The following is a 13,246-nucleotide window of genomic DNA, read 5'->3' on the forward strand; positions in this document are numbered from 1 at the left end:
TGTTCACTGGGTGCACTTCCAGATTAAAATCCACCACAGACCAGCGGCACACACCGTGAACAAAGACATGGACCTTCCAGGACAAGAGAGAGAAGTGCCCACACACCCCGTGAACTGCCGCTCGAACAAAAATCAGTAGATGAAAAGTAATTACCTACACAAAGTCTTAAGAGTTTCAGGGGTTTAAAAACGTCGTGCAGGCCCCATGTCCAGGCCCAAGGCTCTCCCTGCGGGTTTGCCGGATCCTGACCTCTGCTATTTTTCACCCTACTTAATGCAAGCGCCTTGTGTAGGCGAACGCAGGGACCGCCGGGGCAGAACCAGCGAACTCTGCAGAAATGGTCAAACACGGGCACATTTCAAGCAGTTTTACACTGGGGGTGCTCTGAACTCCCTTAACCTTGACATTTCACTAGAATATCAAAACACAAAGTATAACACTTTTAAAGCAAGTAGCCTCCCCCCTCCCTGGCTCTGTTACCTCATCTCACCAATTCCTCTGGTTTCAAAAGCCACACACGACGACGTAGGTTAAGAAACGAAGCAGTTGGTAAGTTTTTTCAAATACCTTGCACATGTTTTATTTCAGAGAGAGCGAGCTGAGAAAGCTCCCCCCACCTCAATTTTCCTGATGGGTCTCACATTTGACGAACTCATACTCGGGATATTCTGGCTTTGTTCTCACAGCCCATTGTAGCAGGGGCCACTAAATCAAACAGTTGCTGCTACGACAAAAGCACTCACAAAAATCTCAACCTCATCTTGAACCCTGAAGATTTTTATGGCTACTCCCTCACTAACCCCTCCCCAAAGCCACATTAAAGGATGTATTGTTTTCAAAGGTCATGGTAGGTTTCATACCACATTTTAATACAATGTAAATTCTCCAAGAATATTATGATGTTACACAAGAGTCACAGAAGATGATGTGAGAAAGTGAAGAAATCTCTACTTGTCTATGTTTTATAAGGCAAACGGTACAAGCAATACACTTATTTTTTAAGACCTGCTTTTCCCCTCCACAAAATGAGTAGTCTTGATAATTTTTAAAATAAAATTCCTACGAATTTCCAAAAGGAAATGTCTTTGAATCCTGCTGAAGCACACAGCAAAGACACGTACAGAAAACACTAAAGCACAAGAACGAGCATATAAAATACAAGGCAAATAAATTAAAGTACCGGGACACAGGTCCAGCCTTCAGTGAGGCTCCACCTGCACCGCTGCCGAACGCCGGGCGGGTGCCAGAGGAGACGCGGTGCAGCTCCCGAGGATGCTGCCTTCGTCTCCCTGCTGCGAGGAGGAGGAGGAGGAGGACGGCACCTATCCCTCCAGTGATCGCACCCATCCCTCCGGCACAGCACCCGCAGCTCCCTGCCTGAGACCTGCCCTGGAAATAAGGCCGAGTGCCCCACAGGCAGCTTGCGTGGTTGTAACTGCTGTGCTTTATAATGGAGCAGAAACAAAGACTTTATTTCCTAAAGCGAGGCCAAAAGCGAAGGCACAACCCACCCCGAGCAGACAGTGCTGGGACTCGGTCCTGCTGAAAAGCGAGAGGGAGGACATGGAAAGCTGCAGCTTGCAAAACTTCCCATTCGAACAACAGAATGAGATTTTTCAGCTAAGAAAACCTTATACAGCTAAAAAAAGATTACAGATGACACTCAGCACTGCAATTCATTGATATATTCAACATCTTTTCAACTGTGTATCATTTATTTGCTTCGTGATTAACTCACCCTATCACAACATGGCCCACGGTACCTTTAGCTGTTTAAATCTCAGTCTGCTCAATCCCAGCTGTTTGGGGAGGGAACACGCGTATGTTACTTTAACCCTAACAAAATCTCGCTCTCCTCTGATGATGCCGCAAACACAAGCAAATGTCTTCTTTTCCCCCTTATCTTTCCTAACTTTTTTCATAGTCAATTTTTAGTTTCAAGTGAAACATCTTGTTAAATTCAGTCCAAAGAACTGGGGTCGTCCCCCTCTCCCCACAGAGTGCTGCATTGTCCAAACAAGCCCACCCCCAAAACCAGGCGCGTTTGCTTCAGGGCCTTTTCTCTAACTTATAATCGATGAACACATGGATTAAATTTTCCGTTGGGCGGCTTCTCCCCAGGACAGCAGCAGCCGAGCCCATGGGCACAATGTACCGGGGTGTCCCGCTCCCCCTGCACCCGCAGATGGGGGTCCCAGCCCCTCGCTGGACGCGGGGAAGGCACCAGAGTCCTGCCTGGCCAGGCCAGGCTCAAAGAGCAGATTGTGCTGCCCCGGATCAGGCCGGCCATAGTGTGAGCCCGAATAGAATTAACCCTCTGTGAACTAAAACAAAAACATTTGTGTGCCCAGCTGGGATAAAGGTTAATTTAAATGCACAAGCCTCCTCAAGTCCTTTAAAAAAAAGGGGGGGGGGAAGAAAGAGGTTGCCTGCAACCTTATTCTCTGTACTGTAAAAAGATGTTGTAGTGACAGAGACACAGAGTGTGGCTGCAGTTTGAAAAGCACCAACAGAGTATTGAAAAGAGGAGACAGGCCAGTGCATCTCAGCTTTGGTCTCTCTTCCCAATAATTCAATAGAAAACTCACGGTCTTATTCCACACTGATTTTATTCCTGCCAGAGAAGAGCTCAGTAAGAAGAAAACCCTCACGAAAACAAACAAACAAAACCAGAAATCATCGGCTGCTTTTTTTTCGTGTGGGTATAAATCAAGAGCGTGCAGCTGATGAAACCCATCACCCTTCCCTTCCGCGGGCTGGGACCGATCACCATTTGCATATCAAAACCTCCTCTGTAAATGCCGCCTCTCCCGGCGGGCTGGGACCCCGCACCCCGTCCCGCAGGGCCCGCCGCCCGCCCCATTGTGCGGACAGGCAGGACAGGGCCGGATCCTTCCCTGCAGCACAAAGAGTTTGGAACAAAAGCCCCGGCCCCCAAATGTGCCCCCGGCGGCCCAGGGGCAGCTGCAGCTGCTCCCCCAGCGCCGTCCCACGGCCACAGTTCGCACATCAGCTCTCGCTTGCCGGTCGCTCTCCCAGGTGATCAGCTTTCTCTAACCCAATTGAAGAAGCAGCTTTTTGCACGGTTCCCTGCCCTTGCTCCAGCACGGCCATACGCTCCAAATTAAAACCTGGTTTAGGCTCTTTTTAAAAATGGGTACGTTCCAAAGCAGTAAGATTAAAAGCTGACTTGCCTGCCTAAAAATAATTCTGTTGGACCTATTTAAGTTGCCTAGATGTGCAACGACTGAGAATGATGCAGAATTAAGAAAATCTACGATTAAAACAACAACAACAACAAGAAGCCCCAGAAGTCCCTGCCTACAAGGAGGCAGGGCCTGGGCACGGCTAAAAATAATGACTTTTCAAAACGTGTGTTACACAAACATGCAGTGTGCTTTCCCTAAATATTTCGTCCTTACTCTGAAGAAAAGCTTTGCCACTGTCCTCAATCACAGGGAAAAAAAAAAGGGAAAAAAAAAAGCTGTAAAATATCTGTGGACTAGTCTTACTCTCAGGAGAGATGGAGCTACGTTATCAAGTGCCTACATGACCCTGATACTACCGATAATTAACAATACTAAAAAAAGCTCTACCAGATGGTCAATGGGATTAGGAAGTTTAAAATATAAACAAATTAAGCCACAAAACAAACTAATACCTTTTTTTTTTTAATTGCATAATCCGGTGCGCAGCTGAAGGCTGCGAGGCACGGCCAGCAGCCCGGAGCCGCCGTGGAAAGAAAGAACAGGAAAAAGCCTTTACAGCTGTTTCGCTACCGCAGCCCCGCTGCGGAACCCGAACCTGGCCCCGGGCCCCGCAGCCCCCGGGCGCTGGGACGGGGCAGCCCCGGAGCGGCCGCGGGGGACGGCCCCGCGCCCGCCGCACCCCCGCTCACCTTCCATGCAGGTCGAGTCCCGCTTCATCCCCCCGGCCGCGCTCAGGGCCGCCTCATGGCCGGGCCCGGCGGGGAGCGGGGCCAGCGGCGCGGGCAGCCCGGCTCGGCCATCGCCGCGGCCCGGGGCCGGCCCTATGCTAACGAGCCGTGATGTCACCCGGGCAGCCCGCCCCGGCCCCGCCGCCCGCCCCGCGCCAAGGGGCCGCCCCGCCCGGGTCCCCCGGGCGCCTCCCCGGGCGCCGGCGCTCGGCCCTGCAGCGCGGCCACAGCCCGCCCGCGTTTTTCCCCCGAGCTCCTCGCACGGCCGAGACAACCGGCTGCTGAGGGACGGGGTTAACGCACGGCAAGAAAAAAACAGGCCTTTGTGGTTTGAAAAGGATTTCTTCAAGCTGGTAACGACTATTGGCCAAAACCTCATGTTTCATTTTAATGACCGAGTCCTGCTTTGCGGCCAAGCAAACAGGCAGCAGCACACGGCGGGCAGAGCTGCCCGCACCGCACACACCAGCGTGGGGACAGGGACCCGAACCGAGCGGTGGCCCAAGGACCGAGCGTGTGCCGAGAGACGATGGCCGGGGTAGGGCTGCTGCACGGGCAGCTGGTGATGGACAAGCGCAAAGGTCAGGCAAACGATCAAACTTAACAGTATGACCAACACTGGCTGGTCAGTGAGCTGGCGTTCACCTCCTAATGGAAACAGTTTCAGCAGCACTATTGCTAGAATGGAGTTAAAATCACACCGGCCATAGCTCCAACAAGAAAATCAGCACTATGATGAAAAACACTACATGATATATTTGGTGTTTCATCTTTTCCCAATTTCTCCCTCTCATATGAAAAAGTCCATGCTGCCTGTCCTCCTGAGGCAGATCATCTCTGCCTCGAAACTGGGTGGCAGCACAAACTTTCATAATAAAAAACCCATAACTGATCTGCCTGCCTCAAAACAGGGACCACCGTGGCAGCCCTGGTAACGGTGAGCTCTGTCAGACACAGCCACGTGTTCTTCTGCAGCAGTCACCGCTTTCATGAAGTTGTTCTGCTCCTTCATCCTCCTCTGGGGATGAACTCAGCATTGGATGCTGTGCGGTTCCTGTATGCTGCAAACATGGGATGCCCGATACCCTGTCCCAGGGCTCAGCTGGGTTTGGCCAAGCCCAGCCCCAGGCTCTCCACAACAGGGCACTGAAGGGAATGGCCAAAAACGTTCCCGCTAATGCCCGGTTCAGCCTGTGCTCCAGATGTCTACACCGACCCCGTTCAAAAGCCAGATCTGCCTCTGTTCCTCATCCTGAGGACGGCAGGGCTCAACCACGCTCTGAGAAATGGTTGACTTAAAATAAACAAGGCACAGAGGCAACAAAAGAGGTCATATTTCACTCGATCCCAAGCCTGAAATTTTATTGCTTTCTGGTGACATCCAGCAATGCAAATAACACCCCCGTGCACGCCAGAGCAGAGTTGAGCAGCGTCCTCCTGCAGGCTGGGCACCCTGCTCCAGCAGAGCCCTTGGCGGGGGGGTCTAACCAGATGGGCTCAGAGGTCCCTGCCAACCCCAACCCTTCTGGGATTCCGTCTATTCATAATCCCATTTTTAACCCAGCATTTCTGCAGGAGCGAGCTGTCGCAAACCAGTCGTGCACTGGGCCAGGTCTCCGGTTTGCTTACGCTGTAAATCTGCAAAGTGGCTGTGCCGGTCCTTGACATGCTCTTCGGATTGACCTCTCTTCTTTGCCTCGGGGGTTACCCAAGCAGGGCTGTGTGAGGAGCTGGTCCCTGCCCTCGCAGCGCATGGCCAAGGTAAGCCGTGCCCCGCTGCACTATTGACACAGCTGCTTGCAATTGTGCTGCTCCCAAAGCTCCGCATTCTTCATCCCCTGCGAGCACTCGGCTCGCTCCGGCACCCCTTGGAGAAGTGTGACCAGAATGCAGAGTGCTTGTTTTGTAACACCGCAGCGCGATGTGGACACAGCCATCTGAAATAAAGCAACTTAATCTCAGGACAACAGGCCAGCATGAAGCTGCGCACATAACTGCTGCTGGGACTCAAACCAGGGATACACCAAACACTGCTAATTCAAAAACAAGTGCGAGTATAGACAAAACCTGGCCGGGAAAAAGGGTAGTTGACCAAACAACTTAAATCTTCCAAATTATGCAAAACTCACATTGAATACACGTCACAGTTTGTCCATAATAAATCCTTAAGGGAAGAAAATAATTGCAGAGATCTGGAACTGTCCTGTAAATTGAGGGGCCAAACTAGGAATGGGCAGAGGGCAGACAGAGACAAGAAAGATTAATTCCATTGTCTGAACCAAACAGCCTTACAGCCAGCCTGGTAAAAGGAAAAATGAAGTGGCTGGTTCTTATTTTAGCCTGAATCAGCCAATTCCCACCCCAAACAGAAAAAGCTGATGCTATTGTAACTGACATCTAAAATTCTAGAATAACACCAGTTTATATCAGTAAAAGCCAAAACCATTGCCAAAAACTTGACAAGTGACACTGCTGCCTCCAGTGGATTTATTGTCTTGACATTATGGCCATAAGGGACGGGCACAGAAAACAAGAGGCTGGGATCTTCCAGGACGCTGGACAGGCAGCCCCTTCCTCCAGCTCTCACCCTCCCACCCACCGGTTCATAATTCTCCAGGCTCCAGTGAGGCTTTGCCCATTTTCATGACAATCGGGGCTCTGTTGTGTCAACGCAGTTTGAGACATCGGCCCCTTTGTGGCACAAACAAAGTCTGAGCTGCGGATGACAAAACCGAGCACATCTTGGTGCTGAAGGCAACTAAACCAAGAGCTGCCTCCACATAACCAAGCTTGCCGCAGACCAAAATAAAACACTGAAGTGCATATGATTTCAAGCAACAAATTGTGCACAAGGAAATCCCAGACTCCTGGCTTTGGTTTTGCTTTACCAACAAACGATGGCACTGGCAGCATCCCCGTCCTGCAGCATCGATGCTCCTGAGCCCACGGTGCAGCACACGCAGGAACAGTCCCATGGGCACAGGAGCCTCCAACAGAGAGCGAGACCCACAGCCCATGTGCCAGAACCAAGCTGGTTTGCAAATGTAGCTGAACAAATGATATAAACTGAGATTAACGCATCTTGGCAGCCTCGGTACTGCAGACGTTACCACTTTCAGCCACTGCAGTGAGAAAACTGGCTCCAGGTAAACACAGCGCATACTTTCCCAAAAAACTCTGTTCCACTCACTCTATGTATACAGATATTTCAGAGGCAACTAAAAAAAATTAAAATAAAATTGTTTACAGAAGCTACGGAAGGAACTGCAAAAAATGATAATAAACGTCTGCCTGACTTCTGAGAAGTGTTGTGACAGCAGTTTCATCACAGATGTGGGTAATTCCTCTGCTCCCTAGTGCTAAATGCACCAGGAACACGGTGTTGGTAATTCTGGTGAAGGCATTCACTTGGTGCACATAAAATGAAGCATTTTCCTCCTTCTTACTAGTTTGAGAGGTTGTTGTGCAAAACAAAACCTTTTATCAAATGTCTGGTTTTATCTGTTTGTTTACATTTTTATCTGCTTGGCACTGAATTTGCCATCCCAGTTGACTGAGCGGCTTGCAAGCAGTGTTTGACTGCGGCTTGCTGGGTGACAAACAGGGGCACCGGCTCTGTGTGAGAGGGGGAAAAGCTGGGGGAGGTTAAGGGCTCCTTAGAGAGGTCACCTTCAGAGGAAAAAGGGAAAACAAATGGGATTGTAGGCATGAGGAGTATATGGTTTTACTGCCCTAGTGGGCAAGTACAAGAAAGGAGAATTGCAAAGGGAGAAGCTTTACATTTCTATGAGCAGGCAATCGAGGTCCATTCTAAACCCTTTGCAGAAAGCGCTTCCCTTCCTACGGGATGGCTCCAGCCCGTTCCGGGAGCGTCTTCTGGAACTCCCAGTAACCCAGATGGGGTCACGCAGCATCAGATCATTCCGGAAAACGGGGAGAGGTCCTTGAGCTGGGCCGCGTTCCCCGCAGTGCCTGAGCACCCACCTCTCACAAGGCAGGGGGCAGCGAGCCCGGGCTGCAGCCACCCTCGCCCTCCTCCCGTCCTTCTGCTGCTGGGGTAGATCCCACCGGGCCAATATTCAGGCCGAGCATCCTCCGAGGACACACCAGGTGCACATCCCACCTCCAGAACCAGCACACCCATCAACACCAGCATGTGCACGAGGGAGCAGAAATCTCTTTGTCCAAACCTGAAATGGGCCCATGCCTGGGTAGAAAAGGCAAATGTTCAGCGGGGTGCAGGAACAGAGGAAGGGCAGGCAGGTCAGAAGGCAGAGAGTATCTCCAGGATTTGAAGAGGTAGGAAAAGTTTGGCGCATTTAAGCAGTAAACTGAAACCCCAAAAAACTATTTTAGGCCTGACTTGCATAAATGGCAGTTGTACCAACTACACTGTCTGCTGCAGTTGCTGGTATTTTTAATAACAATAACAACAGAACTGTGTTTGTTATTCTAACTGTTGTTATTATTATTGTTCTGACCATGATTTCCAAATAGGCAGCAACAATTACTGGTATCCCCAGGAAAGGCAAACAAACAAACTAAACAAACCAAACAGTGAGAGTACATTTCCTCAAATTTCAGGTCAGATAGCAAAACAAAGAAGAAAAAAACTCCAGAACTAAAGCTGCAGATTCTGTACCTGCATGGAACACATTGTTATGACTGCAATAGTTAATTAGCTGGTTTAGATCATTAGGTGTGAGGGGCAGATCCTGCCCTGTGCCCTTGCTGGTCGGTGGGACGCGGCAGAGGGGACGGGAGGTGGCACAGCCCAGACCAGCGCACAGGGGTCGGGAGGTGTGTGACACCAACGTGGTGCTGAGCAGAAAGGCACGACCATTGCTTGGTCTAAGTGGCTTTATCTCCAAGCAAAGATAAACGCACGGATTCTATGGAAAGAGAGAATAAGTCGACAGCTGCTATTCCTGGGGATTTACAGCAAGTTCAAGCAATGTCCTACCCTGAGGTGTTCCTGTGCATGGCACTGAGATGGGGTCCCAGCTTGTCCCCCGCTGCTATCCAACCCTGTGTCACTGCCGCTGCCCCAGCCCGTGTCACTGCCGCTGTCCCAGCCCGTGTCACTGCCGCTGCCCCAGCCTGTGTCACTGCCGCTGCCCCAGCCTGTGTCACTGCCGCTGCCCCAGCCCGTGTCACTGCCGCTGCCCCAGCCTGTGTCACTGCCGCTGCCCCAGCCTGTGTCACTGCAGGGAGCAGGGCTGGCTCTGGCTGGCGGCTGGACAGGAGATGGCAGCATCCGACAGACGGACGGACGGACGGCCCCGCCACGGTGTCACCCCGAGAGGCACCGCAGCACCAGACGGTGACACAGAACCTGCGCTGTGCCATCCTCATCACACCGGAAAGCTGAGTACGATAAAGATACAAACTGAGACTTTGAAATCAGCTTTTCCTTCCTCAGGAGCAGAATCCGCCCAGCTCTGGGGCTGAGCTCTGAGCCCTCCTGGCCACCCGCGTTGCCACCAGACACGGCTCTGACACACTGTCACTGTCCCTGGATGCTCCTTAGGTGACCGGGACACAAATGACTCCTGCTAGCAGGCTGGTTGGCCCTTTGGTCTTATTTTTACTGCGATTAGCTTTTCTGTTATTGGGAGTAGCTATTTAAAATGTCTCTTTTTGCCAGTCTTCTTTGAGTATTACATTTAACTTGCTGAAGCTTGCAATGCTAGTTTCTTGTTTTACAAGGAAAGGAAAAGCTGAGCAGAGGTGTCCTTCCAGAATTTACAAGAACGGGAATAAAAGTCGGGGGGAGCTGTCTGGTATGTGCTGACAACACCCACAGGCTTCCCTTTTGTTCCCAGGTAAACAGCCAAGAACAGATCCATTCAGAAAACAGCTTATCCCATGGAAGAAACGAACATCGCCAGAATTCCCAGCTTCTGATCTTAACTCTGCCAACACCTGGGCTCAGGAAATTAAATCTTGTTATTCTGTCTGTTCCGTTGGAGCAGTCTGGAAATCCGGGATACTTCTGCTTTGCTACCCGCCTCCTACTGATATTGCTCTCTCTTTGGAACAGTTACCTCCCTGCCTTCCTTCTGCTAAATCCGACTCTATTCCTTTCCTTCAGATAAACCAGATTCTCGATTTCCACATCATTTCTGCCAGCAGCTCCTGGGTCCCAGATCGCACCCGCCCGTGGCAGCACGAGGTCCCAAATTAAGATGTACGTGGCTGCAAGAGCCCGTTTCAGCAGACACCAGGGAAACCCTCTGTCCTGCTCGCCGGCTGTGAAGCTGCACAGGGCAAACGATTCACATACTGACAGATCGCGAGGCTGCTGAGAGCAGGGACAGCTTCTTTGGGTGCAAAGACTGATCGAACACGCAGTATTTAAGACAATTAGATTTTCAAAGAAACTACACTAAACATTTCTTTCATGTGTAATCAAATTATGTTAAAGCAAACCTCACAATTTAAGCCATTCCATTGGTCAGCTCCTATTTGTTTTCCCTGCACCCTCATTTTTGCTCCAGATCTGTCACATTACATTAACACCTTTCCTACTCACTGCCTACAGAAATAACAGCCTTCGACATGCCTGCACAATCCATTTGTCCTGCTCTAATTACTTTTTGACATAGCCTCTTTTGCTGTTATCTTGCCTTTTCTGACCTCTGTCTGTATTAAAGCCATTTAAAATAATCTTTAAACTCAGTATCTATTGTGATGTGTCTTATATGATACTACTGGAGAATCAGGCAGCAACATTTTGTAAATCAAATATTTAAATCTATGGCAATAAGATAATGTAGTTCAGGAGGAAAGCTAGTCCATACTGGTTATAGCTGCAATGGGCTGTTCTTAACATGAGTCCCCAGGACTGCAACACATTTTCAGGATTAAATTCCTATAGTCATAAAACTGTTCTATATAACTAGGTAGCTCAAAGATAAATGGGGTTTTCTGTATACTAGGGAATTTCCCTCAACTCCACAAACGGGGAGAAAAGCAGGAGAAACTGAGAAAAGTGGTCATCTTGCACAAACCCACCCCAACAAGCACCGAACAAACGGAGCAAACAGGAGCCCCAAGCAAGGCTCCCAGCGGCGGCAGCTCAGAGGAACCAGGACAAATCCCTCTCCTCTGCAAGCCCGGAGGAGAAACCAGGAATCTCTGATCCCAATATCCCCCTGTTTCCACCAAGCCCATTCAAAAAGTGTGTCCTCATTCTCCTTTGTGTCTGGTTCACAGAAGATGAGTCTGTAATTACCAGCTCCTTCCCCGCTGGAGCAGCAGAGGATCTGCCCTGTGCCAATATCTCCTTCGGAGTCAAGAACTTATTCCATGTGATGGAACTAATGTTTTGGATGTCAGGTTGATCCCTCCGTACATATGTCTCACGATACAGTCCCTAACTACATTTTCACGTGCTATTTCTCACATAATGCCACCTCAAGCTCACTTAATTGGTAGCTAGTCAATATTTTACTCACTTTAGAAGATACTTCACAAACCCACATTTGCTCGGGTTCATTTACACCATAATTATCCAGTTCACACAAAGTCTGGTCTTCCAGATACAACCAGTGCGGATCCAAGCACAGCTCTCCTGGGAAAGCAGAGCTCCATATTTTGTCTTCCAGATGACAGCACTGTAAAACCAACGGGGGACAAAACCAGAGTCAATTAAAATACATTAAATGTAATGTAACAATGCTGTGATTTGTCATAGCCAGCCAAGCGGTTTCATTTCTTTGAATTCCTCTAACTTTGTCCTCAGGACATGAAGAGCCCATGCATGTTGTGGAAAGCTCTTCCCACGACACTTCCCTACACACATTTTTTATTTTTCCCTTTTCTTTCCTGTCAGCAGCCCTGACCACAAAAGCCTATCTCATTAAGGCATCTAAACACAGAAGGGACCCGTGGATCAAGGACCAGACCAGCCTGCTACCGGTCTGCTCAGAACACCCCTTGCTGGAGAGCTCTGGCATCCTTACGGATGGCACCGTGCATGCAAATGACCGACCGAAGGAACCCACCACTCCCCCGGCTGCCCGGGACTACGGCCCCTCAATTAGGGGCGTTGATTGCCCCTCATTAAGCGTGTCCTGAGCCGCACTCTGCGCACGGCAAACGCCGGAGCAACACGGTGCCTTCCCGCGACCCGGCGCCGCTGCCCCGTTCCGCCAGCTCTGCTGCAGGGAATGGGAAACCGCAGATTGGCCAACCCACCCAACTCTGCCCGTTCCTGCCGGGGGGCTGAGCGGCGTGTCCGTGCGTGCTGCAGCGGGACAGACAGACAGACAGAGCTGCCCTGCCGAGGTTTCCACGGCTGCTCCCCCGCCGCGCACGGGGTGTAACCGCGGGGATCCCCCGCGACGCCGGGGGCTGCGAGCAATGGGAGATGGTTTCAGAGGAAACATGTACCGTTCAGATTGGGAAGTAAAATGATCTGCCCCCACAACAGTTCCTGGACCTCAGCATCACATTTTTGAAATTCCAAGTGTATTATATTTTCACGTTGCTTATTTAAGATAAGCCTTCTCATTTTTTGAAAGTTAAAAATTAAAATCTGCATTAGTGCTTTTATCATATATCTTGAAAACAAGGCAAATAAAAGCCTCCCAGTGCTTACCACCAGGCATCTTATCGGCAGAAAATACAGGGCTGTTTGTGCTGTGTTGTGATGACTTTGCAGCGCACGTACCACAAAAGCAGCCTTTGCTACTCACAGGAGACGCTCTCTGGATGTTCAGATTCACAGATCTGATCACAGCGAGGGTGCTGTACCATGTGTTAGAACAGGCTAAATCACATCCAGCAAGTTTCTAGCCCAAATTTAGCAAACTATGCTTGCACTACATTTATAGGAGCAAATTCAAGATGTTAGATAAAGGCCACACCGGAATAAAAACACAGTCAATAGTTGGTTAAATCTAGAGTTAGGTTTATATAGTTCTACAGACACAGATGCCACTTAACAAAACGGAATATAAATATCCACAGGGCAGTGATGCTCTTATTTAAAGCAAAAAAAGACACCCATCTTTTCCATCCCGAATATAAGTCCTGCTGAAACCTAGTTACATGATTGCTTATTATTTGTAACAAAATACAAATGTTTTCCTTTATGCCCTCAGCAATCACAGATGAATCCCTACACCCACACCTTACTATATACGGCTGTGTAGAATATGAAGTACTCTGATCTAGTCTCATCCATCCACTAAATGGCTCCAAACTTTCCGTGCACACATTCTGTGGCAGTGCAGGGGGAGCAGCTTTGTGCCCTGGCGAACGGGGAGCGCAGGGTGACAGTCTGACATGGTGTCCTGCTG

The 13,246-nt window shown here is 49.9% G+C and overlaps 1 protein-coding gene across 4 annotated transcripts in view; it reads right to left on the reverse strand.

Moving 5' to 3' along the window:
- The window catches only part of NR6A1 (nuclear receptor subfamily 6 group A member 1), a 73,183-nt gene that overhangs the window by 20,544 nt on the left and 39,393 nt on the right, over positions 1 to 13,246 (reverse strand). Inside the window, exon 1 of one of the 4 annotated variants that reach the window (XM_065648673.1) lies at positions 3,900 to 4,000. The exons of the other annotated variants lie outside the window; for them this stretch is intronic. Coding sequence (XP_065504745.1) covers positions 3,900 to 3,927 — 28 coding nt within the window. The 5' untranslated portion in view covers positions 3,928 to 4,000. Of the gene's footprint in view, positions 1 to 3,899; positions 4,001 to 13,246 lie in introns of those variants that run through there. 4 annotated transcript variants of the gene reach the window in all.

This window comes from Caloenas nicobarica, chromosome 19, assembly GCF_036013445.1.
Source record: "Caloenas nicobarica isolate bCalNic1 chromosome 19, bCalNic1.hap1, whole genome shotgun sequence".
Classification (NCBI taxonomy): Eukaryota; Metazoa; Chordata; class Aves; order Columbiformes; family Columbidae; genus Caloenas; species Caloenas nicobarica.